This window comes from Aspergillus thermomutatus (genome assembly GCF_002237265.1).
Source record: "Aspergillus thermomutatus strain HMR AF 39 chromosome Unknown NODE_251, whole genome shotgun sequence".
Lineage (NCBI taxonomy): Eukaryota > Fungi > Ascomycota > Eurotiomycetes > Eurotiales > Aspergillaceae > Aspergillus > Aspergillus thermomutatus.
This window is the reverse complement of record NW_020798301.1, coordinates 14,650-41,091: the sequence shown is the minus strand read 5'-3', so window position 1 is coordinate 41,091 and position 26,442 is coordinate 14,650. Positions and strand designations below refer to the sequence as shown.

The 26,442-nt window shown below is 50.5% G+C and overlaps 11 protein-coding genes across 11 annotated transcripts; 5 read left to right on the top strand and 6 right to left on the bottom strand.

The window, feature by feature from the left end:
- Positions 1-2,380: 2,380 nt before the first annotated feature.
- CDV56_104802 (putative integral membrane protein) lies at positions 2,381-3,230 on the bottom strand (the record flags this gene model as incomplete). Its single annotated transcript, XM_026758421.1, has 5 exons — positions 2,381-2,567; positions 2,621-2,780; positions 2,845-2,896; positions 2,952-3,144; positions 3,208-3,230. The coding sequence occupies 5 exons, from the start codon at positions 3,228-3,230 to the stop codon at positions 2,381-2,383; spliced, it is 615 nt and encodes a 204-aa protein (XP_026611103.1).
- A 1,862-nt stretch (positions 3,231-5,092) lies between these two features.
- CDV56_104460 (fungal specific transcription factor domain-containing protein) lies at positions 5,093-7,177 on the top strand (the record flags this gene model as incomplete). Its single annotated transcript, XM_026758079.1, has 3 exons — positions 5,093-6,029; positions 6,079-7,037; positions 7,091-7,177. 3 exons carry the CDS (start codon positions 5,093-5,095, stop codon positions 7,175-7,177), a joined length of 1,983 nt encoding a protein of 660 aa, XP_026611102.1.
- A 161-nt stretch (positions 7,178-7,338) lies between these two features.
- On the bottom strand, positions 7,339-8,369 carry CDV56_104342 (putative thiamine pyrophosphokinase; the record flags this gene model as incomplete). The annotated part of the gene is made up of 2 exons (XM_026757961.1): positions 7,339-8,281; positions 8,329-8,369. 2 exons carry the CDS (start codon positions 8,367-8,369, stop codon positions 7,339-7,341), a joined length of 984 nt encoding a protein of 327 aa, XP_026611101.1.
- A 1,323-nt stretch (positions 8,370-9,692) lies between these two features.
- CDV56_104091 (uncharacterized protein) lies at positions 9,693-10,914 on the top strand (the record flags this gene model as incomplete). The annotated part of the gene is made up of 2 exons (XM_026757710.1): positions 9,693-10,079; positions 10,138-10,914. 2 exons carry the CDS (start codon positions 9,693-9,695, stop codon positions 10,912-10,914), a joined length of 1,164 nt encoding a protein of 387 aa, XP_026611100.1.
- A 1,134-nt stretch (positions 10,915-12,048) lies between these two features.
- Positions 12,049-13,971, top strand: CDV56_103779 (allantoate permease family MFS transporter; the record flags this gene model as incomplete). The annotated part of the gene is made up of 7 exons (XM_026757398.1): positions 12,049-12,207; positions 12,263-12,342; positions 12,391-12,571; positions 12,621-12,674; positions 12,761-13,277; positions 13,354-13,620; positions 13,673-13,971. 7 exons carry the CDS (start codon positions 12,049-12,051, stop codon positions 13,969-13,971), a joined length of 1,557 nt encoding a protein of 518 aa, XP_026611099.1.
- Positions 13,972-14,261: 290 nt separating this feature from the next.
- On the bottom strand, positions 14,262-14,930 carry CDV56_103683 (uncharacterized protein; the record flags this gene model as incomplete). Its single annotated transcript, XM_026757302.1, has 1 exon — positions 14,262-14,930. The coding sequence occupies one exon, from the start codon at positions 14,928-14,930 to the stop codon at positions 14,262-14,264; it is 669 nt and encodes a 222-aa protein (XP_026611098.1).
- Positions 14,931-15,212: 282 nt separating this feature from the next.
- On the bottom strand, positions 15,213-16,366 carry CDV56_103534 (NAD(P)-dependent alcohol dehydrogenase; the record flags this gene model as incomplete). Its single annotated transcript, XM_026757153.1, has 3 exons — positions 15,213-15,534; positions 15,588-16,017; positions 16,078-16,366. 3 exons carry the CDS (start codon positions 16,364-16,366, stop codon positions 15,213-15,215), a joined length of 1,041 nt encoding a protein of 346 aa, XP_026611097.1.
- A 453-nt stretch (positions 16,367-16,819) lies between these two features.
- On the bottom strand, positions 16,820-17,783 carry CDV56_103394 (putative short chain oxidoreductase/dehydrogenase; the record flags this gene model as incomplete). Its single annotated transcript, XM_026757013.1, has 3 exons — positions 16,820-17,199; positions 17,249-17,430; positions 17,491-17,783. The coding sequence occupies 3 exons, from the start codon at positions 17,781-17,783 to the stop codon at positions 16,820-16,822; spliced, it is 855 nt and encodes a 284-aa protein (XP_026611096.1).
- A 1,868-nt stretch (positions 17,784-19,651) lies between these two features.
- CDV56_103067 (uncharacterized protein) lies at positions 19,652-20,601 on the top strand (the record flags this gene model as incomplete). The annotated part of the gene is made up of 2 exons (XM_026756686.1): positions 19,652-20,127; positions 20,193-20,601. The coding sequence occupies 2 exons, from the start codon at positions 19,652-19,654 to the stop codon at positions 20,599-20,601; spliced, it is 885 nt and encodes a 294-aa protein (XP_026611095.1).
- A 611-nt stretch (positions 20,602-21,212) lies between these two features.
- CDV56_102754 (WD40 repeat domain-containing peptidylprolyl isomerase) lies at positions 21,213-23,225 on the bottom strand (the record flags this gene model as incomplete). The annotated part of the gene is made up of 3 exons (XM_026756373.1): positions 21,213-22,645; positions 22,699-23,076; positions 23,147-23,225. 3 exons carry the CDS (start codon positions 23,223-23,225, stop codon positions 21,213-21,215), a joined length of 1,890 nt encoding a protein of 629 aa, XP_026611094.1.
- A 256-nt stretch (positions 23,226-23,481) lies between these two features.
- CCT2 (chaperonin-containing T-complex subunit CCT2) lies at positions 23,482-25,267 on the top strand (the record flags this gene model as incomplete). Its single annotated transcript, XM_026756107.1, has 4 exons — positions 23,482-23,484; positions 23,539-23,696; positions 23,773-25,147; positions 25,208-25,267. The coding sequence occupies 4 exons, from the start codon at positions 23,482-23,484 to the stop codon at positions 25,265-25,267; spliced, it is 1,596 nt and encodes a 531-aa protein (XP_026611093.1).
- Positions 25,268-26,442: the final 1,175 nt, after the last annotated feature.

The window sequence follows — 26,442 nt, the reverse complement described above, 5'->3', positions numbered from 1 at the left end:
TAATAACCTTTGAGGTAGTACAGAGTCCCATTGCGAAGCCAGTCTCATCAAAGTTCCAGATATCATCTTCATGTATACCATGCTCTTGGATAGCTTCGCGTACAGTTTCAAACCACTGTTTGATAATATAAAATTGATAGGGATAGCACGCGTTGATACTTGTGTATTCAAATATTTTGAGAGAGCGGCGAAAATTCGCGGTTCGGTGGTATCCGCGGTTCGGTGGTTGATTACGTTAGCCTTTTCGACGGTGAGGTCACTGGTGGATCGTCTGTTCAGACCCTTAAGAGAGGTAATGTTTACTGCAAAGGGAGAATAGAAAATACTAGAAAAAGGTCATGTTTTTAAGACAGAACACATGATTAGTAGCATGGTACAGAGTATGTTCTGCTCACAGTTACACCTATAACTTCACTTGCGACCGCATCGATGCCTTTACCTGATTCCTATCTTCCCTGACGCGCTCTTGGGTATATCCTTCACAAAATCAACACCACCTCTGAGCTGCTTGTGGTTGGCCAACTTTGACTTGACATATCCCACTGACTCATCTTCCGAAGCTCTTCTGTTCCTTCTGACTCCAATATCTCTGAAAGTCACTAAGAATTGGCATGTTCTCTTAGAAGGTCGGCAAGGCCAGTTCTCGTAACTGCGGCAGCTATACGACCTTCACCATCTGGCAATGTTCCTTGGGTGATAGCTGAGCGAAGTAGTGGCCCTCCCAGTCGCAATTCGTTGAAGGAAATAGCAAATAAAAAATATCCATAAGGTGTGACAGCTGGATAATCCTCCTCGAGTAGGTCGGCAAAAGCTGCCTGCAACCAGATAGTCCTCTGCTCAACAGGGCCATTGGCCGTTTCGTAAGGAATAGGGAACGACCAGCCGACGTAGTCTGGTTGGATTCCCAGAAGTTGAAGATCATATGGATGAATTGTAGGATTCGTGGCTCCAGTGTCATGGAAAAAACAACAGGCGAAGAATGACTGAATCCATTGGCTTAACTCGCATCACATACTGCGAAGAGGTTTAAAAAACTCAGCAAGCGAAAGCGAAAGACATAAAACAATGAACTATCAAAATGTCTCCGATTTCTAAGTTCAAGAAGTATATTATCCAAAATGTCAATAGAACTTCATATGTCAGGTAGGTAGAGGCAACATACTTGATGATGTCCAATCCCATTGGGATATAATGTCTGACGGAATGCTGGCATCATGTAACGTGGTCCTTGGCACTGTATATTGAAGAAAATATAAATAAATCGATTTCAGAATGAAAGACTGAATTTAGAACACACTTACCGACTCGATCCAGATACCTCTCGGGTTGGGGAATTCCCCCCACAATACCTTCTTGGGGTCAAATTGTGATAAGGGTCTCGGGCCCGCTACCCTCTTCCCTTCTTTAAAGATATAATATTGCCCGGAGATATATTCTAAGGTTCCGGATTTATAGCCCTCCAATACGGCAGCAGCATTCTCAGCATGCTCGCCTATTACTGGACTTGCCAAGAGACCCTCAAGCTCCCCAATCCTACGTTCCAAGGGGGATTTTGCCGGAGGCTGTTTGTCAAGTTCTTCGAGCAAGGCACGGGCGACTTTGGGATCGGTGTCACCTGATTGGACGCGAGCTTCAATGGCTTCGCGATACTTTGCAGAATTGGAGCTAGAAGTTCTTTAGGTCGAGTGACTTCTCCACTTTGAATACCACTTACGGGAAGGGTAAGGGAGGGAGAGCAGGCTTTCTTTCCATGGGTACAAGTAGCAGAAGTCCTTAAGTCGCTAGGTACTGAAAACAAGTGAGACTGCAAGGGTTCGATGAGAATTAATGGATTCAATGAAAAGAAATGATGCAACCGCAACGTCGTGATGCTATTCATCTAGCTCATGGATTCCATCTTTCGCCAAGTTCTAGGAGGCTAGGTAGGATACAAGAAATGGGGCGGTTATCATGTGATTATATCACGTGATGTTGGTTAATCTCTCCCCTAACAGTAGAAGTGTCCGGTGGGTGGGCTATCATGGTCAATGGGGTCTCCGAGGTCGTGGGGTCAGTTACCGAGATGATGAATGTCTCTGCGATGAGTAGGCGACTTGATTGAAAGGCATTACGAGCTATATCATAGAGCTACTTGTTGAGTCTCCCATTGTCGGAAGGAATCATTCATACATTACTGAACTCCTTCTAATGATATAATCTAAGTGATTCAAAACGTCTACCTAGACGTCTATATATGCGCGCTTGGGTGGAGCAATCTTTACAAAGCTCCCCGGAGAAGAAACGCTTCCTCAATATAACTGAATATCCAAGAGACGCTTTGCCGTCTATTTATGCCGTCGTAAATCGAGGCCCAGAAAACGCCCAGACAGCATCTTGGCCATTAAAGACCGCCATTCTGCTTCAGAGCACCAGGACGAGACCGGGGTTTTGAAGCTGTCCCAAAGCCATTTATACGACCGTAGAGCCATTTCAGGGTTGCGGTGCTCAGCGCCATGACGATGGCGCTCATCACAAAAAGACCCACGCGGCCTTCGAAAGGCACCTGCTCAAAGATCGGGTAGGGGTACCTGGTCGTTGTTAGCAACCCACTGCTCACGACTGAGGTATGTATCCAGCGCACCATCCGTTGTACTTGTAGCACTGTTCGATCCAAAACCAGTAGCCAAACGCGATTGTGCTTGATAGACCAAGGGCCGGTATGATACTGATCGCCCACGGAGGGGAAAGAAGGAGGAGATCGATCAATAGAACAATGGATGGTACGGCGTGGAAACCAATATCTGCAGAGCGATATGATATTAGCTCAAGGATAGATCTGAATAAGAGATAAGCTTGAGGACTTACCAGCATGCATGGGAATGTAAGCCCAGTCTGGTACCACCAAGCGCTCGTCGATCTTATAGTCTTCGTCAGGAACGGAAATGTGGGTATACGTGTGCTCGACTACCCACCATGCGAAGACTCCAGTATAGAAAACTGATAAGAACCTCCATCGGAGTGCTGCATATCGACAAGAGGTTCTTAACGAGGAATAGCCGGGCGGACAGGGTCAGATCCGCTAACAGCGCGACAGCAAAAGTGAGAGTAGACAATGCAAGACCGATAACGGTTAGATACTGAAAATGCCAACCATAGGCTTCGTTACTGCGGAGCATTTGAGATATTAATATGCGGGAATTCCGAGCCCGTGGCATTGGAAAAGCTTACGCGCGATTTGGATTCTCGTGCATGCTGAGGTATTAAGTTAGTCCAATAACCACACCAGATACAGATCTATAATGATCGTCTGCTGACGACAATCCTCATCATAATAAAGATATATAAAGAAGGTCCATGTCACCCACAATTTGAATGAACCGATGAAGCTGGCTAATCCTATTAGCTTGAGGGAACATCAGCCATGGAACAAACACCCAAGGGAACAGCGACCAAACGGGACACAAGCTCACATGGACCAAGGCAGAGAATCCCCGGGAAGGGCTGGACATCCGTTGTACAGGATGTTTCGCAACCAGGGAGGAGGCCATTGTTAAGAAAAATACGTTTTAGGGTCAAACTTTATAAAACTGAAGATATCTAGGTTGACGATAAAGTACTCGTTTGGCAGAAACGTCAGCAGAACAGAAGCTGGCGCCGCTGACCAAATCAATCAGCGTCATCGTCCTCCTCAACCTCAGGCATCCGACTGGCACCGACGCTAACCGGATTGATCACTAGACGAAGCAGCCCGGAGACGTTGGCTAATAACATCACCGGCTTATCAGCTGCTCTGGATCAGCCTAGCAGTCTTAGTAGTCCAGGCCATTACCTATCGGCTCCAGTTATCGTCTTCTCCACATTTGAGACTCAGAAAGCGGGACCCGATTGATCGAAAGAGCCGATAACAGAAGTGTCCAACGAGCAGGAGCCAAGGGGGTCATTTTGGGTTTATCGGTGATTCTGCATATCTAGGTATCTATGTATTACCCACTGGCCCAGGTTCTCCGCTTTTCCTCGTGGTCTTTGAGTTTCATCTATTCCATTACCTTTGTTCTCTCCTTGACTTCTTCCAGACTTCTTCTCCTCGCTGTTGCCAACTGGCGCTGTCGCTACCAACTCCAAAGCCTTGTCGCGCTCGGCTGATCGTGGTATAAACAAGTGGTAGTTCGTCGCTCAAATTTCTCACACCTCGATGAGTACGAACACCAAGTGTGGCTGCCTTATCGATTATCGCTACCTATCCAGCTGGACAAAAAGATTCTCACGACGGAAAAAGTCCCCAATCGTCATTCTCCAGGTGTCTTGAGGTCTTATCGTGTCCGTATGGCGGTCATACTTTGCAGAGTACGATTTATCGATTCATCCAGTCGCTACTGCTATTTTTCGTCGGATCTTTGCACTCAGCCGAATCACTCAAGTCGCACTTGAAGTGCAATGCCTCGTCCTAGAAGGCCGGGTGCGCCTGAGCCAAAACGAAGATCCCGGAAGGGTTGTTGGTAAGTAGTCTGACCACCAATGGCTCATTTTTTGTCATTTGATTAACGGACAGAGATCCAGGCCGTGTAAAGCGCGGAAAGTCAAATGGTATGTTTCTATTTCCTGTTCCTTTTCTCTGCTCCATATCGTTAGAAAACATCTATCTGACAATGACATTAGTGGCGAAGAGAAGCCGTCTTGTCTCAACTGCCGGCGTCAGAATGAGAAATGTGATTACAGTATCAGGCTAAACTGGGAAGGTAGAACGAGGCGGAAATCCTCCGTTGGTTCCCCAAGTTCTCAGTCTAGTGGTCACTCTGGTCATTTTCTCTCTTTGGCCGTGCTGCCTTCGGATTTTGCAAGGGTTGATTCCCTTGGATCTGGTCAAGGAGAAGGCAGTCCGCAGGAGTTGACTTCACAAAACACACTTTGGGCTACCGCTCATGGGTCACCTGTGGTAGCGGAGACATCGTGCTCTAGAGAGCTACACAATTACCTTGAAACGTTAACGTCTCCTGCTTATTCTGGTCACTTGAGCAGTAGCTTCCCCTATTTCAGTGATAGAGCTTCAGTAGGAATAGCGTCACCATCGCAAACAAACGATACGATAGGCTCATGGTCCGATACGTCGCCGCAAATGATGACACTGCCACATGAGGCGCTTTCGTCCTGCACTTCCTCGACCCTTCACCCTTCTGGAGACGTTGCCTACCCGTCGCCAGCAGATACAAGCTCGAGTATCGGGTCTCTCACTACCCTAAGCTTCTCGCAGCCCTCCTTTTCATCACCTCTCTCCTTTATACGACAATCAGCTATGATGTCCCATCCGTTCATGCGTCCTTCTTTAGTGCATCCGCGTCACACGGGGAGCCGTGGGGAGAGAAAGTCCGTCTCAAACGGATCGGGTAGTGATTTTCCCTTTGACACCGATGACGACCGTCAGGCAGAAGGACTGTCTCCGCGGCATCGATATCCATTCGCACATTCAGATGTTGTCGATTTAGATTCTTCTAGTGCACTACGAATCGAGACGGCCATGAAATCTCCCGGCTCTAGTCCTAAAGTTACTTATTTCACCAAGATAATGAATGGCCCCATTGCCTCTGAAGACTACATGTACACCTTGCGACGCGATCCTGAAGCCATCTGTCAGCGTGATCTAGACGAGACTATCGAGCGTTCATCCTCGGAACGAAAATGGCATGCCTACTTGACTAGTGTGACCGATAATTACGGCCTCGATCATGGCCGTCCTGATTTGGATTTGAACCAAATGGATGATCATTCGGCTATCGACATCAATTACGCTTTGGACTTGATTAATCCAGAGCGCCAGACCCGCACTACGTTCGAATCAGACTCTACGGACCGAGGACTGTCGAATAGTGTTGGACATGGGTACTATGCATCCCCTGTTCCCATCAACATTCCTCGGTACCTGTCACCATTGCCTTCGACCTTGGTGGAAACGCCCATCAACCTGATGTACTTTCACCATTTTCTCAACCACACAGCCAAAATGTTGGTTGCACATGATTGTAGAGACAACCCGTTCATCACGGTTTTACCGTCAAGTACGCTGCTTCCAATCTCGTCAATTGTGATATGTCTGACAGTAGATAGTGGCAATTGGGGATTCAAATATCTTGAACCTGATGCTAGCCTATTCCGCCAGCCACCGAGCCAGGTACTTGAACCACCCTGAACCTGCCAACAGGATAGCACACTGGGTCAGCAACGTCTTTCCTACCCTGCGTATAGCGCTCGAAGACCCGAATCAGAACATCACGGACAATCATCTTGCTGCCGCCATTATGCTCTTATCTTTGAAGATCATTTCGCCAAGCACATTCGAAGTACCAATTCCGTGGCAAAGCCACCTGAAGCTCGCTCGTGACCTTTATCTTGCACGCGGAGTGCAGATGGCATATCCTGGGAATCCAGTTGGGTCTTTTCTTTCACGCTGGCTGGGATATATTGATATCCTGGGATCTCTCTCCTGCCGGGACAACGAGCCTCCTCTGTTTCTGTATCAGTCCATTGTTAGTGCATGCTCGACAACTCCGGGAAATGACGATTTCTTTATCGACTGCTTCACCGGATACACGACAAAGACTGCATTGTTGCTATCACGCTTGGCCAAACTAGTTCACCAGTGCGAGAAAACCCGCCATAGTCCTCTGAGCAGTTTTGATCCTGACCAGAGGCCCTCGCCGGATATCGTTGTCGAAGCCGAATCATTGCTTGCTGATTTCCAGCTAGCCGATAATCTGGCACAGATCAACAGCCGACACCACCAAGAACCTGTGTCTGCGGACATGTCGGCGATCGATCGATCATTCCGATACGCTGGGCTGGTCCACCTTCACCGTCGCGTGCTCTGCAATCCATCAAGATCCGCTCCTGCCTTGAAGGCTTTGGACGGGTTACTCGAAGCACTGGGACAACTTGAACCTGGTGCATCGGCCGAAGTCGGAGCATTGTTTCCACTTTTTACCGCCGGTTGTGAAACCCGAGATTTGCAACAACGGGCTGATATAATGGAGCGAGTCAAGAGCTTGGAGAAGACAGGCCTGAAGCAGGTACGTGGTCGAAGGACTTCGGTATTGCGCAATCACTAACACATTTGTTGCAGATCCAAAATGCTCGTACGCTCATGCAACGTTGCTGGGATGAAGACTTGCCGTGGAGTTCTCTGGCGCAAGGGGAGTTCTTGGGGTAGCCCGAGGCTCTGATACTCGCAGAAGTGCAGAAGTTTATGAACAATAACTGGGACAATTATGAATGAATATTCTTGGTGAACTGAGTTGCTTATGGAGAATAGCCTCAAGCATCATACCAGTATGAGAATAATTACTGCCGGGAAAAATATTCTATTAAGGATCATGACCTCCCTGCCCCAGGGCTCGTGGCAAAAGGTAGCAATCTATGTAGCCTTGAAACGATCTCCGGGTAATCTTCGTCATCCTCCGCTGTAATTAGGCCATGTCGGACAAAGAAGTCCACCATGACACTTGCACTCGCGGGCTTAAACCTCCCCTCCGCCATCGCATCCAGCACCTCTCGCACATCCATTAGATGAAACGCACAAACATCATCCTCATCCACCGGCTTGAGAACTACCTCGGGGCCAACCTCAAGATCATAAACATACAGCAAACCAGGATTCAATAGTCCTGGCTCCCCGCCCGCCCGGTCATCGCTGATATTGAACCATGTCACCGTGCCCGCAGCATGCGCCGTTCGAACCATGTTCTCCTCCATCCCTGCCTCCTCCTCCGCCTCGCGAATCAAACAGTCTATCGGCATCTCACCCGCCGCAACACCCCCCGCGACAGCATTATCCAGCATCCCCGGATACGTTGACTTCTTCGGATTTCTCTGCGGCACCCAGATCTTCAACCCGGACTTCGTCCGCGTGTACACAGTCATGTGCACACCACGCCCGACGATCCCGAACAGGGATATAGCCGAGCGCTCGATACTCACGGGGAACCGGGCACCGACGATGGGAAACCGCTCGTCGCGTCTCTTGCCCAGTCTTGGGAAGACGCCTCTTGCCCTGGCGAGCGCGAGGAGGGCGTCGAGGCTACGCTCGCAGCGCTCTGTCCAGGTTTCTTGCTCGCGCGCGTGGTCCTGTGGGAGGAGATGGATTTCCTTGTGCGGGGCAGGAAGCACATGGAAGTCTTCTGTCCAGGGCATGCGTTCAACGACGGGCTCTACGAGGTAGCCGTGGGGTCTGGGGTCGTTGGGGAGGAAGAATTTCCATAGTGTGGAGAGTTGTTGTTCGTAGGCGGCTGTTTCGCCGGGTTGGTTGTAGGGGAAGCTGCGGTTGTTAGTGGTGGTCTAATGGTATAGGGTAGGGGACCTTACTTGTCGCAGTCTTTGACTATTTCTAGTATGCGTCTCTTCATTGTGGCTGGTTTATTGTGGCCAGTGGGAGTGTTCCATGACTTGTGATGACATTTTTTGATGCCCCACTACCTATCGAAAAGATATTTTTGGGTTCCGCGGCCCAACTTAATCGGTGGATCTATCCGATCCACTCTTCACTGAGAAAGTGTCTGACCCTGAGAACCTTCTCCCAGATACTTGCTGTCTTTATGCTTTTTACCTGATTAATCTCTTATGCTTCGCAACCACGCTGCAACTGAATCACGAATTATTCTGTGCATCACATTGTTTCATCCGAACTGGCATAGAATACTAGACAAAAGACATTGTCTGCTACATCCGCCCAGAATATTTCACATGTGGCAAGTTTCAAAGAATGACCTGTTCCTCCCTATCAGACACTGAGTATACCAGAAGAGAAGACTACTAGTGAAACAGTGCGCAGTCTTTCCGCTCCAAGTCTTATCATTGTTGCTAAAGCCTGATAGCTCAAGACCTTCAGACGTTGTGACCCCGAAGGACAATGGATTGGTGTCCATCACTTGTGCTTTGTGTCTTCCTCGTGGTGTTGACTCCATCTCTCCGATCCTGTACGGTGATCCCTGGTATCTCCTGGAAACGCTCACCATTGAAGAGTATCTACAGTGTATCTTAATCAGCTGATCTTTAGCTCAATTCACTCAGTATAAGTTGCTGGATATCAAGCTGTTCGTACTCATCTCTTCTCTCCCCCTCAGTGCCATACTTGCTCCTTACAGAGACATTCTGTGCCTCTAGTCTCACATCAAGTACCTCCCCACGCTTCACATTTGATCTGATAAACCGCAGTAGATCTCCTAGGTAAGCGTTAGTCAAACCCAGATCACCAAGAAACATCAGCAGCTTACTAGGGCATTCTTAACATAGTGGTAGCTTGTTTATGTCAATGCAACCTGCCTTTGTCACTGATAATTCCTTTGTTTTGCTTTAAAAAGGTCTCACTATACACTCCTTATTCCGTTCATACTAACCTCACTCTCAAATATAGGAGCTTTCAAAATTGATCCACATTCCGGAACATTGTGGACAAAGGCCTTCCTAGAAGTCTTCACGACTTTTCTCACATATAATTGCAATCTATTCTCAAGTAGAATTCACCTAGAAGTGAGAAGAGAGCATTCCCGAGAAAAATTCTACTTTATACTCTGTGTTCGCATCTGCTGCAGATTTCCACCTGATTCTTTCCCAAAATGGAAGGATGTGATCCCCTCAACACTGGTCCCATCTTCTCCCTTACAATGCTTCTTCCCCTCCTGCTTGTTCTTTTCATTCTATTTCGTCGTCTTGATGCCTTAATTTTGGCCATGGCTCAAGCATCTCATCCTCCAGAAACCCTTCGCTCCCAGGCGAACAAGGAAACTCACCATAAAGAAAACAACACCAACACAGAGGACAATGATAACACCATCTCTGAAAATACCTCTCCCAAAAGCTTCGCTCTTGAACAAGTTTACTCTGAAAAGACCGCAGTAGTTATACTCAATCCACGAAAATGCTCCAACATCCTGGACAGTCACTTGGACGACATTAGAGTCCCAATCTTGCAGCCTAAGACACCTCAGAGGCGGATGCACCTCGCTGTCACCAATCCAAACCAATTGAGAACAGTGTCACTCCAACTTACTGACTCTGATGGTCTGCTTGATGCTGGCCTAGAAGACCTGATGATTCCGGTGTTGGAGCCTGAGCGAGTGAGTGATCTCAACGTAATGTAACTAGAGGTTGTGCTACTAACTCATCACTTTCAAGAAACCTCTTATCGTCGCTCGTGTACGCAAGAACTCCGATGCAACGAAGCCTTGGCGACTAGGGATGGCTACCGTTCCCTGGGATGGCAATATTCGCTGGGCCATAAAGGGATGTAGTATATTTGAGAATCAGCAAGATGAGGCCGATGCCTTCTCTTATCGCCCGAACCTTCTTTCTCGGCAACCCGTCTCGGATCTCTGGATTTTCCAGTACGGTCTCCGATATATTCCTGCTGGAGGGGAGTCAAATGTGTTTCGCACTGTCCGGGTGGAGAAGCTCGCGTCAAACGTGACTCTGAGCCAGGTACTGCCATTTGTTCCGGGGGAGATCTACTCGGCTTCTCTCTGCAACACAAGCCCTATCACGGGGTATAACACTGTGATTGTTGTGTTTGTGCTCGAGGGGGATGCACTAGACTTTGTTCAGAGATCAAAGGAAGGACTTTCTTTGGGCTTCTGCGTGGCCAGCGTTGGTCTCGTTCACACTCCAACTTACCCCATGACGTCCGAGATGAACCAGCTCATCTTTCAGAAGGGGTATACCCGGTGCTTGGTCATCAGCAACCATCGGAGGTCATTGAGGGATGAGATTTACCGCGTACTGAAGCGGTCTGCCTACTACAACTATATTGAGAGCGTGGAGGAAGGACAGGTGGTGGGTGATATCTATGTCCGTTTCTATTCAGTCAAGATGGCCGCAGCCGCGTATGATCTTTTTCAAGGTCATCCGAGCTTTGAAAGATGCAGCATTAAATTTCTCAGAAAGGCCACTGAGTAAAGGCTAGTCATAATGGAGACGGAAATCGGGTTGGCTGGGGCTAGACGTTGGCTTTTTCTAAACAGGTTCTGGAATCATCTCTCGTTGTTTATTCATTATTCATCACCATGCATTCATGGCGTCCTCTTTTGTGTTGGCCGTGGCAAGTCCGAGCTAAAGGACATTTAGCGAAATCAAAAGAATTTGGTCGGACAAGTGTCCGATACACAGACCAATGAGCCCCTTCCGTAGTAAAGGGAGAATCGATGAGTTGTAAGGTCGAGCGCGTGGTTGCACTTCGTATTGGTGGTCACAACACCATGCATAAGGAGAATCCCGCGTGGCATCGGGTGCTTTTATTCAAGCTTAAGGATTGGCTATCCCTCCGCTATGTCTCCGACTTGGTGATGGTCTAGTACTAGCAGACTAATACTAGGTTAGACTTTTTGACTGTCTGCCAGCCATTCTTTGGCCATCTGTTTTTGTAATTTGTTAGAGATTACAATCCGCGATGAGGCTGTCCGTATGTGTCCTTACCCATAGCTATTCGGGGTATCGGCTCACATCTAGAACAATCAACATGCGTGTAGGGGTGGAAGTGGTCCGGTCAAGCCTTGAGCAAGTCAGCAACCTGGAGATGCCCCGCGGGGTATTTGGGTATTTGGGTATTTGGGCCATCCCGCGCTAAGCCTCCCGCTTCCGGAAAGGAGCGATGGGGCTCGGGCTCGGCATTCCCGTCTGATATGCTTGTTGCTTATCAATTCAATTCATGGAGTCCGTGGACCGTGAGGGGGAATGATCCTGGTTAATCGAGACCTGATGGGTCATTGGGGGAAAATGATCGACATCTGGTCGTCCACCGCAGTGACCGCACTTTGGCCTGGACCCCTCAGTAATGATGAATCCTTGTCAATGTCGCATCCGGGGAGGAGGAACCTTGCTTATTCCACGCGGTATATTAGAGCTACTCAAGATCAGTGGTAGGAATGGCGACGTAATTTCTTCTCTATCATTCCCTTGCTTCCCCCCATATCTTGTCCTGTCTTCTTCCCTGTCATTAGTGCTTGTTTCCCACCCCTATTTGCCCTGCTTTGCTTCTTCTAGATACACGCGGTACATACTCGTACTACCGTGACTAACCGGCACGCTATCATCATGTCACAACCGACCGATGAAAAAGCATCTGTCCACCAGGTGCCCCGAGAATCCGACACGGAGAAGGGGTCGGCGTCGCATGAATTCGCCCCAAAATCAAAGCTCAACCTCTTCGAAGATCCCGATGAAGGGCTCAGTCCGGAGGAGCGAGCCAAAATAGTACGATCGTGTTGATCTCATCTCTAGACAGTGCCCTTTGGCTGACCGACCCTAGGATCGCGCTCTGGTTCGAAAGCTCGACCTCAGATTGATCCCATGGCTCAGTTTGCTGTATTTGATTTCGTTTTTAGACCGGTATGTCCATCTCACTTGAATGCGACCTGCCATATTGACTCTCTATAGTACAAATATCGGCAATGCAAAGCTAGCTGGCCTGCAAAAAGATCTCCATATGACCAATGACCAATATAACGATAGCTTGACCATTTTCTTCATCTCGTACTCAGTCTTCGAGCCGATCACCAATGTCCTGCTCAAGAGATGGCGACCGAGCGTGTTCATACCTGCTATCATGCTCGCATGGGTAGGCCTTGCTTTGTCCTTGCTGCAACTTCGAGCTAAATAAATTCTAGGGCATATGTATGACGTTGATGGGTGTTGTGCATAATTGGTCTGGATTGATGGCGGTGCGTGTCTTCCTACAACCCTTTCCTTTTGTTCACCCGGGTTCCCACGTCCACTGTCATCCGACATGATCCCTAACAATCAGCAGGTCCGATGGTTTCTCGGACTCAGCGAAGCCGGTCTCTTCCCAGGGGTCGGTTACTTCCTCTCCTGCTGGTACAAGCGAGCAGAATTCGGTGTACGTATGGCCATTTTTTTCTCTGCGGCTGCGCTCGCTGGCTCTTTCGGAGGTCTTCTCGCTGCTGCCATTGCTCACATGGATGGAATTGGCGGCAAGGCAGGCTGGTCGTGGATTTTCATCCTGGAGGGTCTGGCAACCATCATCGTCGGCGTCCTGTCGTTCTGGATGGTGCATGACTTTCCCGATGAGGCCAAGTTCCTGTCTGAGGCGGACCGCAAGCGTGTCCTACGCCGCCTTGCAGAGGACCAGCAGGCTAGTGCGGAGCATGAGCAGTTCAAGATGACCTATTTCTGGGCTAGTTTGAAAGACTGGAAGACCTATACCAGCGCTATCATTTACATGGGAGCGGATGCATCCTTGTATGCATTCTCGCTTTTCGTACCAACCATCATCAACCAGCTAGTGAGTTTTCTTAGGACAATCTGTGGTTCTATATGCTAACAGGGTCTAGGGTATGTTGTAGTACATGTTCATCGAGTGAATCGACTAACAAGGATAAGGGTACACTGCCACCAAGGCTCAGCTACTCAGTGTTCCACCATACGCAGCAGCGGCTATTGTGACGGTCACAGTAGGTTTCATTGCTGACCGCACGCGTCAACGTGGTATTTGCAACATCCTCGTCTCTCTCGTCGGCATTGTTGGTTTCGCAATGCTCCTCGGTTGCAAATCCGCCGGGGCACGGTATGCGGGGACATTCCTCGGTGCCATGGGCATTTATCCTGCCATTTCAAATACCATCTCCTGGGCCAGCAACAACACTGAAGGTGAGCATCTCCGGGTCGATGAATATCGGAACATCCTGACAGCATGATTTAGGTGTCTATAAACGAGGTGTAACGCTTGGTATCGTCATCGGCTGGGGTAACCTCAACGGAATCGTATCCTCCAACATCTACCGAGGCAAGGACGCGCCCAACTTCTATCCTGGCCATGGTACCGTGCTGGCGTATCTAGTCCTGTTCCTGTTTGGTGGTTCCCTGGTCCAGTATCTGCTCCTCAGACGCGAGAACCGCAAGCGTCTGCGCGGAGATCGGGATCATTGGGTTCAGGGACTGGATCGCAGTGAGATCGAGCTTCTTGGAGATCAGAGGCCGGATTTCATTTACACGCTGTGAACGCGAGATGATTGCTGACAATTGATATGTACCAATGAAAATACAACTTGCTTGGTTGAGGCTGTACGAATGGTATCTGGTAGTTTGAGGTAAAACGTCGCACGCGGCAACTATCCGTCCTTGCGTCTTCTGGAACATCTCGAGGACACCGTATCTAGAAAATCTGTCATGGGAGCTAGTGGTGAGTGGCTCCGGCTTGATGTAAAACACGAACACGGGGGGTGGTCTGCACGTAGGATATATCGTACGTCTCCGGGTCCTCTGGTGTAACTCTTGCCGTTGGTGCCCTCTCACCCCTCCATCCGATACAAATTCACAATATCCTGATTCTTCTTCGGCCCCTTGACAACATGTCGACTCGACCAGCTCACAACTTCCCCAGACTCACGCCGTACCCGGAACGCATACGCAGTCCGATACATATCATTGATGCACAGATGGTTCCCCCTCGCCATGATCACAGCCGTATCCTCTTCCGACCCGGGGACGAGCGGCGGCACAGGCGGCGTGACAAATGTCGACTCCTGCGTGTCCACCTTTTCCGTTCCGTCCTGCCCCTGCCCTTCAAAATCAAAGTTGTGAAACAGGTAATCCGCCTCATCCTCCTCTTCCTGGGCCTGCGGTTGTTTGGCGGTCGGCTTCACTTTTACAAACCAAACACTTATCCCCCCGTTCTCCCCCTGCCGCCAGATGTACTTCTTCGTCCAGCGTAGTCCCACCCCGAATGTACTCGGTAACTCGCCCTCCTCGCGGTAGACTATATCCCGGCGGTCGGTGGCGGCGGAGCCATGTCGGAGAGGGTGGAAGGATGCCGTGCCGCGGAGCTCACCGTTGATGTCGAGGGGGTTGTCGCTTTGGAGGGTGCGGAGGAGGGACCAGCGGCGGGAGGGTTGGGTGAGGGAGGTGAAGATGCCGTTCAGGAGATTGGGGGAGAGATTCGAGGCGCGGGTGGGAGGCATGGTGGTTGCGGGGTTAGTTAGGGGACAGGATGGTGTGGAATCGGTCATGTTGGGTGTTCCATTAGTTGTGTGGATGTTGGCAACTAGGTATAGGAGAATGTTTTGAGATGAAGTGCGGTGATGATTTATGGCAGACTAGGAGTGGTGGTAGTGGACGGGACGTGCCGCGGCAGTCCAACTCACTAGGTACAGTCTATCTACACTCTCTAGTCTTCAACACAACAAACACAGCAGCAGAAATACAGATTCATCGTTATCAAACCAATCTTTGATTTTATACTATCATCCCATTTTCTCTACGGCAGGCTTCCCCATCAAATGTCTCTGGCCCACAATAACTCCCCGGTACCGCATCTTGCCTTGCTCTAGGATCTGGAATGCAGCTTGGATTCCATCCTTGGTCATTGGCCATGTCATGATGATGGGCCGGATCCCGTGCAGTGACACAAACCGCAGCATCTTGCGCATAGCCACCCGCGATGCTACCGCGGAGCCCTGAATCCGAATGCCGTTCGGGATAAGATCTATGAGTGGCAGTGGGGGTTGCTCCGTGGTCACTGTCAGCAGATAGATCGTACTCTCGGGAGACATAACCGGAAAGATTCTGGGACGCAGGTGAGCAAGAATCTCTCTCGTAATCAAGGACAGAGCACCAACTTGGAAAAATCAGGTGCCGCATTCCCACACCAGAGGAGGTGCTTCACCGGCCGCACACCATCTCGCGGAGCACCGTTTTCAAGAACATGGAACTCCTTCGCTCCCAGGCCTATTGCCTCGTCTTTCTTTGTGACGGAGCTCGAGAACACAACCACGTCACATCCTAGCTTCGACGCAAACTGAATCGCCATATGTCCTAGTCCCCCGATCCCCTGGATCCCGACTCGGTCTCCAGGCTTCACATTGTAGCTCGTCAAAGCACCCCAGACGGTCGCTCCGCCGCACATCAGCGGAGCAGCATACTCGGGCTCCAGGTCATCCGGAAGCTTGATCAGCATGCTCTCGTGCCAGACGGCGTGGGTAGCGAATGAGCCAATCTCGGTGTTCTCTCTGCCGTACTGCTCGCGCTTCTGGCAGTACTGATCGTGGCCTGGAACACATAAAATCACCATCGATCTAAATGGGTAAGAGGCAAGTAAAATGTACATACCGCCAATGCAGAAGTCGCAATGTCCACACACCTTGCGCACCCAGCCGAAGCCGACCTTGTCGCCGACCTTGAAGTTCGTCACTGCGCTTCCGATGTCGCGGACGGTGCCTGCGCCCTCGTGGCCAAGGGCAATGCCCTTGTTCTTGAATAGCCGGTCTGTTCCGCAGAGCCCCGCGTGGGAGATCTCGACGAAGACTTCCAAGGGCTGAATGGTGCGTCTGACCGTGTCGGGGTTGACGTCCCCGCTCTCGGAGCCTTTGAAGATGTTGAACTCGATCGTTTTGGACATTGGGGCGGCTTTACACTGATAGATTTAGATTCTGGACTTTGCTGTGGAAGGACATGTGTATATTGTTTCCTCTCTCGACAGGCAGTCGTAAGGTTGTATATCGCAGGCAACGTCTGAATGAAGTCATTATCACGCCCTTGAGGACATGATGGCGCCCACGGTACGGTAGCAGCTCGCTTCTACTGAACAATGGCCTTTATTGGTGGACATACTGTCCGGTTTGATGGCTGCGATGATGCTCTTCATTCACGATGAACCAATGCGTCACTCGCTAGGTGGAAACGAGTCGCCTAGAAAATCCCGGCGTGTTCTTGAACCTTGACCTTCAGTCGTCGGATTTGAGGAATTTCTTTCCCTTGAGACATGCCAGGTGGCGCAGAGGAGACACAATTCGCATTTGTCACACAGTGACTTGCCGAGGAAGCTCTTTTATCTTCAATTCTATATTGATATTCAGAAATCGGTGCTGCAGGCAATTTCCTCCATCTCGTCCAGATTCTTTGTCAATTCATCCATCTTAACCCTTGCCCGTGACATGCAGTCCCGTCCCAATGGCAAGCGGAGAAGACCGGTCTTGCCGGCACCTACACCGGTTCCCTGTATTACATCGATAATTCGCTCAACTGCCTTGACCGGGTCACCTGCCTGTGTCCCGTCGCCGCGCTGGAAGACTTGTAGCACCTGATCGATGGCCGTGCCTTCGTACACGGGGTTCAATCCAGCGGCTGGGGTGGCATAGGCCGATAGGAAGTTCGTCCGAAAGGCGCCAGGCTCAACGATGAGAACTCGGATATTGAATGGGGCTATTTCTTTCGAAAGGGCCTCCGAGAAACCTGGTGATTGTCAGCCGAGAAGTCATTTCGGGCTTTCTTCTAAACGTACCCTCTAGACCGAACTTGCTGGCCGCGTAGAGTGAGCACGAAGGCAGAGCTTGTAACCCTGCGATACTGCTTATGTTGACAATGGTACCAGACTTTTGGGCCCGCATAAACGGGAGAGCGGCTTTGATGACTCGCATGGGTCCGTAGACGTTGGTGTTGATCTGTTGGTGGATCTCCTCCTCGCTGGGGTCGTCAGACGATGCCGATGTACTCCAAGTTCAGACGAGTCATGACACGGCATACCTCATATCCTCCACACTCCCGAGCAAAGCATAGCCTGCGTTATTGACGACAACGTCAATCCGTCCTTGCTTCCGGATGGCCTCCTCGACGGTTTCCTTTGTGTCCGGTCGGGTCACATCCAGCTGCAACCAGCTCCCACCTAACGACTCGATCTGAGGATGAGTTTGCGCTGCCCTGACAGGGTTTCGAGCGGTCGCGACGACTCGATGACCGGCTTTTAGCACGGCTTCTGCGAGGACGGCGCCGAAGCCGGATGAGGCGCCGGTGATGAGCCAAGTTTGAGGTGCTGCCATCGTACTGGTGTTTCTGACCTGTACTATTACGATGGATATTTCGATTGTCTTCCTAATTGAGCCACGGCTTATTTATACTATGAAGGCCCCGTGCTCGAGACCTGATGTTGTGACTCATGACGGAAATCGGTCCGCGTTGACGGGGCTAAGCTGTCGCAAAATCCGTCAACTCCGATGTTGACCATCATCGTGTTGCAGGTATATGATGATGGGCGGAGATATACTGACAAGGCAGATGTCAGAATTATCGCCGACTGGGTCTCCCTCGTCCGGTCGGTGCCAATATCAATAAGAGGATAGGACAGTGACAATACTCCAAGCTCTCAAATGTAGTCCAGCAAAAATCTCAAGCAACACGAGGAAGAAAAAACCATAGCGAAACCAGCTCCAAATGTTCATAACATGGTCTGTCGGCTGTTTGGCGAATGGCCAGCTTCATCGGAGAGACGTCGGTCGCAATCCTGGTGTCGCATCAATATCATCACACAAGAAACGACGAGGCGATTTTGATGTCAAAATAAGCAGTTGGTCCTTAAGAAGTCGAATTTTCGATCGAGCTTCTTTGAGATTGACATTCCTGCTGACATTCTTGCCCCTGTTCGGCCTGCAAAGTCGAAGATCAAGGGATTCTGGACCTCTTGAACGGTCGATCCATTCCGTCAATCCCTTCCCGTTGGGTCAGAGTCAGCAATGCCAGGTTTCGTCAGTGACCACGAGAAGTGAAAGTCTATCTGGATATGAAGTCAGAGTGACTGTTAGCTCCGTGGCTTGATAGCTCCTTGACAATGATGAAGTGTTGGAGTCTGATAGAAAAGGTCACGCCAAGAACAAAAGCAAGGACAATAATCGGAATAGTAGTACAAACGTTCCATTCGCTTTTTTTTAGCCTACGCAATATGGAGTACAGAAGTACTGTACACGCAGTGAAACTCAACCTCCGGCTCACATTGTATGTACGAGCCATGGTTCTTGGGCTGCAATATTTCTTTGATGGACTCCTCATGCTGACACGGAGATGACGTTGCGCCGCAACCGGACACAGATATTTTGAAACTTCCATGCTACTGTAAAGTGTAGGTAGAGTGTAAAGTGTAACCTGGCCCGAAGAAGGTGACAGGAAAGTGGATAGCTTCTTGTGTGCCTCAATGCCTGTGTGCCTCAATGCCTGAGTGCCTGAGTGCCTGAGTGCCTGAGTGCCTGACTGAAAGTAGTATCATACCTGGGGAAATAGTTAATTGGATCCTTTCAAGACGCAATTTAGATCCAAGGACACATTGGCTGTAGTCAACCAGGATTTGAGCATGCAATCGAATCAATTGCATCGAATCATCCACTAGACAAGAACTAGTCGTTCGTAGTCTTCAATATTCTCTCCGGCCGCTTGCGGAGCTGCTTTTCCTCCTGCTTATTTGACTAGTATTATTGATTCCACCATTTATCCACGCGGTCTTTTTAATTTACTCCAATCTGTCTCCATAATCAAGTGTCTGTGCCTGGACTTCACTAATTATTATTAACGTGTCAGGCGAGTTACTCTGCCTGGAGTCCTGGACCCTGTTCCAAATTTGCTTCTTCCTTTTCCTGTCTGTCTGCTCCTCCTCTTCTTCTACTCTCTTTTCCTTTCTTTGCCCAATCCGTCCCCCTCGTTGATCATCCGTTATCTCATCTGATCGAAACATTCTTTCGATCTCACCTATCTACAATTTCTTGTCATTCGTTTGATCTTCTACCTCTTTTTACATAAACTATCCTGTTTCTCCTTCCCCGTTCCTCCTCTTTCTTCGCCTTTGCGTATGATGGTGGGCCATCTATTGTTTCTGTGAGCTTCCCACCCGACGGTCTCCACCGGAGTCTCAACCTGCGTCGTCATGGCATATGGGCTGTTGGCCTGGACCGCCAACAATGCTGTTCTCAAGCGGACCTGTCGACTATACCACCTGTTGGTAATCGCCTTCTTCCTCACGACCACTGTACTCGCGACCACCGACACTATCTTACCTTCCGCCGCTTCCGCTTCGTTCCCAGAATGCGGGCTGTCATGCTCGTTGCTCCAGCAGGCCGCGGACAGCTGCCTGGCTAGTCCAGACGACACACACGCAGTCCATGTCTCTTGCTTCTGCCAGTCGACTCTGATCTCTCAACTCAAAACCTCTGCCGATGGGACCTGCGACTCTTCCTGCAGCAGCGAATCCGATAGACAGTTGTTGAAGACATGGTACAACAACTATTGCAATTCTGGGGGGGCCACGACAACAAGCACAGCAGCTGATCAAGCTGCTGCTGCGACGACCACATCAACCTCAGGCTCGAAAGTACAGGCCAACGAGTCCAAACCCAAGACCTGGTAAGCATACCGAGCCCTTGCGCCCCAACTACCTCGAAATGCCGCTGCTGACAATATGCTTCCAGGTGGGACGGTCACTACAAATGGGTCATCATGGTTATTGTCCTCGTCGTCGCATTCAGTATCATCGCCGCCGTGGCAACATGGCTGAAGAAACGCCACGATGCCAAATACCCGAATCTCTATCACGGTGTCGGCGGCAGCGGCAGCGGCAGCGGAACAGAGAGCGGATTGTTCTCCGGCCGCCCGCGTGACCAGAGTCCAGCCCCCAGCCAACCTGGTCAATTCTCATCGAACTTGGGCGGTCTTGCACCTCCGCCCCGGTTCAGTTACCCAAACTCCGAGTCAATCGCCAGTAGTTCGCGCACAGAGGTCGTACCCTCCAAAGCGCGGTCTGGCCGCTCTTCGTCGCGTTTGGCAAAGACACCGCAGTCGGCGGACGACGACGTCGAGATTCGGGAGGTTACTCGATGATTCGCGGCCAGTCGTTTGTCATTTCTCGGTGACTTTGACAAGACTCGTTAGTCGAATGATGCGAGCAACCAGCCCAACGCGGTTGCATCCCATTCCTCCTTGGATTTTGTTCGGTGTTATGGTACTCGATGACCGACACCTCCTCAAACTTGCATATATCCGGCGTTTACATGTCTATCTTTTGAATCTTCTTGAAAATGTTTCCCCTCGCCGTCGAATCAGTGCGCATACTTACTTTCTTGGTTCCTTTTCTCTGTTCTATCTTTTGCGGGATATAGTAGCTTTGATTCCCCTCATGTTTGGTCCTCTGTGCTTTGGGGATCTTGTCGGCTTGCACTGCCTAGCTAGGACTTTCCTTGACTCTGTCCTGATGGATGTCGTACTCCAACAGGATACAGAGACGCCCTCCAGTCCTGCTGTAAGGCCGAGTGGACTTTTCTACAATGGCTCTCTAAGATAATCTTGCTGTTTCAAAACCTGGAACAAAATAATTCTTGGCTCTTGCTAGATACGCACGGGGTAATGTACATGCAGATAGATGGTTTCGGAATATATGGCAGTCGTCATGAACCGTTTAGAAAAGTAATTGGGAATCGTTGACTGCGTTTCGCTCAAGTCACAGTAATGCTCACGATCTTGATGTCCTGCTCCGGCTTCTCCTTGTATGTTTTGGTGTTTTCGATCTTGTGTACGACGTCTAAACCTTGCACCGCCCGTCCAAAAATAGTATGTTTGCCATCCAGCCAAGGTGTCTTCTCCGTCGTGATGAAGAATTGACTGCCGTTGGTGTTAGGCCCCGCATTCGCCATGGACAGTGTATACGGTTTGTCGTGCTTCAGACTGGAGAACTCGTCCTCGAACTCCCCTCCCCAGATAGACTCCCCGCCCGTCCCGTCACCGAGCGGATCACCGCCCTGGATCATGAATTTACGGATGACCCGGTGGAAGATAGTATTGTTATAGTACCCATTGCGCGCATGGGTGACGAAATTCTCAACTGCCTTAGGCGCCGCCTGCGGGAAAAGCCGCAGGTGGATGTCCCCCATGGTGGTGTGGAGGATGGCCGAGGTGCCCGTCTCGGCGGCCTTTTTGGCGGTTGTCTCGCGGGCGTCGGCCTGCGTGGGACGCTCGTTCTGGACGTCTCGGCTAGATTTGGAGATCTCGGTCTCGTTGGTGAAGAGGTAGAAGCGGATCTTTGCGAAGCCCGTCGAGACGAGGATCGGATCTCGTTCTTCGGATTCCTGGAGGAGGGGGTTGGCGCTTGCGGCCATGGAGACCGTGACGACGCCTTTCTTCTGTGGTTGGCCCTGATACAGGGCCAGGTTGAGGGGGCGGAAGGGTTCGTCCTTTGCGTAGACGCGGACGACGCGGTTGGTGTAGGTGTTGATGCATTTGACGCCGTAGAGGGAGCCGTAGAGCACAAAGTGGCCTGATTCGTCGAAGATGACGTTTACTTTGGGTTGGGTGATGGGATTCTCGAGTTCACGTTCTGTGGCGAGGCGGCGGCCGAATTCCACCTCATCGAGTGCGTAGAGGGCCGTGCCGGCTTGCTGCATATCTGTAATGGTGGTGAGAGATTCGTCGTATTTCCGGTAGAGCTTGCCCGTCGCGAAGTCGAAGACTCGGACCTGCCGGTCGGGAAATGAGACGGTTGCAAATTGCTGGCCCGATGGTGATATTGTAACGGATGTGGGTACGGATTTGGATTTCTTGAACTCGAATAGGTTCGTGGAGGATTTGAGCTCGAATACATTATCCGGCTTCTCAAACGAGCCGTCGCTCGCGCGCCAGTACTCGACCATACCGGACTGGTCGGCTGAAATGACACAGTCGTATGCATTGTTGAAGGCGATGGCTGCCACGGGGCTACGGTGGATCGATTTGACGGTGTTCAAGGGAGTGGTGTTCTCTCCACGACCATCAAAGACCTGTATCATGGGACTATTTTCGTCCGTCACAGCTAGCAATGGGAGCGATGCGCCGCGAGGGTGTACCCAGCAGACACAGCGCGGTGTGAAATCCAAGGAGAGCATGGCCAGCAAATCTGAACACGCGATTAGTTTACAGAATAGAAATCACAGCGGAGATCAAGCCTACCGAAAGTGATAACGTCAAAGATTTTGATCGTCTTGTCCGCACCAGCCGTCGCAAAACTCCTTCCGTCGGCGCTGACGCTGACGCTCTTGATCTCCGCAGGATGGGCTCGGAATTCCTTGATGAATTCGACTCCGACAGCCATTTTCTTCCAAAACTTCACGATACCATCCATCGACGACGTGATAAGAAAGTCTGTGTAGGGGGTCATCGTAACAAAGGACAGCTGCTCCTTGTGCATGAGCGATTTCGAGTACCGCGGAGACGCGGGCAGCGCATTCACGTAGACCTTCTCAAAGGGTAGCTTGCGTCGCTTTTTCTTCGGCGCATCGGCGGAGGGTAGAGCTGGACCAAAGTCATCGTCTGACGATGAGCCATTTCCTGAGAGCCTGTATCAGTATTCTGCTTTTTCAGTCGGAATCAGATGCTGTTCGGGGAGAGTCCAACACACCATTCTCTTCCTCATCTTCAATGGCAGCATGAGGACGTTTATTGACTGCAAGCTTCGCTTGTTCGTCAGTATCCGCCATTGTGAAAAGATGAAAATGAAAGATTTCTTTTGAGATGGTACAGCGAGGAGCCTGCTTAAATTGAATTGGGGATGGTTAGGAGGGACTTCTTAGGCGGGCGGTCTGTAGCTACAACTTGAGCTCGGGCCACATCGCCAACTTTTCTGGACGTCCCGCATTATTATTGAATCCTCAACGGTGATTCTGAACCAGTATTCCCCCCAGCTGCCTGCTTTCCTCCTGCCGGTAGCTACCTCCTAATTACCTACTATTCATCATGGTGCGTCGTCTTCTATATTAACACCTTAAATTTCATAATGCTGATGATCTGCAGGCGTCCTTCGCCAATCCCACGCAGATCTTTGCGGACGATGTCGTCGAAGAAAAGGGCGAAAATGCCCGTCTGTCCGCTTTTGTCGGTGCCATCGCTGTTGGTGACTTGGTGAAAAGCACATTAGGTCCTAAGGGAATGGACAAGATCCTTCAGTCAGCGTACGTGGGGTGGTCTCCTGGGAATGCGGGGTTTGCTATACATGAGCTTGCAGAACTGACTGTCGGGGTAAAATAGGTCGACCGGCGACATCCTCGTGACAAATGACGGTGCTACAATCCTCAAGTCGATTGCCCTCGATAACGCCGCGGCCAAGGTGCTGGTGAACATCTCCAAGGTCCAGGACGACGAAGTTGGTGACGGAACGACGTCCGTGACGGTGTTGGCAGCGGAGTTGCTGCGTGAGGCAGAGAAGCTCGTGAACCGCAAGATTCATCCTCAGACCATCATCGAGGGCTACCGGATAGCCAGCAAGGCCGCTCTGGAGGCCCTTGAAAAGGCTGCCGTCGACCGAAGCAAGGATATGGAGGCTTTCCGCAAAGATCTTCACGCCATCGCTCGGACAACCCTCAGCTCCAAGGTTCTGGCCCAGGACCGCGAACACTTTGCTGCTCTCGCCTGCGATGCAGTTCTCCGGTTGAAGGGCTCGACCGATCTCAGCCACATCCAGATTATCAAAAAGGCCGGTGGCAAGCTCAGCGACTCCTACCTGGACGAAGGCTTCATCCTTGACAAGAAGATCGGTGTGAACCAGCCCAAGCGCTTGGAGAATGCCAAGATTTTGGTTGCCAACACCGCCATGGACACCGACAAGGTCAAGATTTTCGGTGCACGGGTCAAGGTCGACTCGACGGGCAAACTGGCCGATCTGGAGAAGGCGGAGCGTGAGAAGATGAGAGCCAAGGTTGAGCGGATCAAAGCTCACGGCATCAATTGCTTCGTCAACCGTCAACTCATCTACAACTGGCCCGAGCAGCTCTTCACCGAGGCCGGTATCATGTCCATCGAGCATGCCGACTTCGACGGCATTGAGCGACTTGCCCTGGTCACTGGTGGTGAGATCGCTTCGACCTTCGATCACCCCGAACAGGTCAAGCTCGGCCAGTGTGATGTTATTGAGGAAGTTATCATCGGCGAGGATACACTCATCAAGTTCTCGGGCGTGGCTGCCGGTCAGGCATGCACCATCGTACTGCGCGGTGCCACCGAGCAGCTCCTCGATGAGGCAGAGCGATCTCTCCATGATGCTCTGGCTGTTCTCTCTCAGACAGTCAAGGATCCCCGGGTCACACTGGGAGGTGGCTGTGCCGAGATGGTGATGTCCAAGGCTGTCGAACAGGCGGCCCAGAACACGACCGGCAAGAAGCAGCTAGCTGTTGATTCATTCTCCTACGCCCTTCGGCAATTGCCTACTATCCTGGCCGACAATGCCGGTTTGGACTCGAGCGACCTGGTTACAAGACTCCGCCAGGCCATCAACAACGGCATGACCAGTTCCGGTCTGGATTTGCTTACCCCTGGCGGCGGCATTGCCGATATGCGGGAATTGGGTGTTGTGGAGAGCTACAAGCTGAAGAAGGCGGTTGTTTCCTCGGCATCAGAAGCGGCAGAGGTAAGCATGGTCGTTTACTCGATTTGCAGATAATTCTTGACTAACGATATCCGTCTACAGCTTCTCCTGCGTGTCGACAACATCATCCGGGCTGCTCCTCGCAGGCGCGAGCGTATGTGAAGAATGGGAGAGAATGGGTTGTCTTCAGTACAGGATTTATGATACAGCGCGAATGATGATAATAAATTAAATATCTCTGGGTCTGAGCAGGAAGTTTGAGTCTGTATCCTCTCTCAATGTAGGTCTTTTGTATGGTCAACCTAAAGAAAATGCGTAATACTGTGACCATCCATCTTAGTACATATGTGTCTTAGGCCGCTGGACATTTCTGTGATCAGCCTGCTGCTTCCCTGCTGCTTTACTCGAAGATAGTGAGTCTGCGGACCCAATAAGGCACACTCCCGATACAATGACACGCGACGACCCACATGCTGTGTCATTTTGATTTCTGATCATCTCAATAGCTACCCGTAGGAGTAGGACGGCGGAAGAAGCACTGCGGGACTAGTCGATCACTTAGAATACTGTCATTCGTCATCCATCCGTACGTACTCGGTCAAGTCCATATGAGGGGTTTAATGGCTTCAATCCATTTGAGTGTTGGTGACCCGATGCATACATGTACTTTATCATGGCTAGGACCCTAGGCTTGTAGGTAACACATGTCAAATGGCTGGGCGATTTAAGCAACGGGGCCAAGGTCTTGGTGGTTAGTTGCCGCTATTTTTAGATGCTGAGTGACACAAGACAGACGCTTCTAACACCGGAGTTGATCTTCATTGTGAGCAATAAATTATGATACAGTTTCTATTCAACTTTTGACTCGATGCTTGATGTTACCGAATTCCCCAACTCCTGGGCTTCTGAAGTTCTGAGAGGTAATTGAAGCATAACGATCACTTACTTACATTAGCCAAGGCCATTTCAGGTTCCACTACCCTCCCGAGGTTGGAACCAGTGGGAGCCTAGAGCAACAGGCTTCTGGGGCACATTGCGCGTTCTCTTTGCAGCCTTTGAAAGATTCGTGGAATGGAATCGTGCCACTGTGACAGTCAGTCAATCTGACTCCGAATGCGGGTTTGGCTTTGCATCGAGTGGGGACTTTCGGTCCAAGAGAGACCAAGACCCTGAGTCCCTGAGCTTGATTGTTGCACTCGAACCCTTTTCTGTCTGTCTTGATCATGGATTGATGCCATTTCCATCATAATTCCAGGACCATCCTTATTTCTTCTTACTGAGTGTGTATAAACTACCATGGGTCTCACTCTCACCATCCTGGCTGTGCACTGTACCTT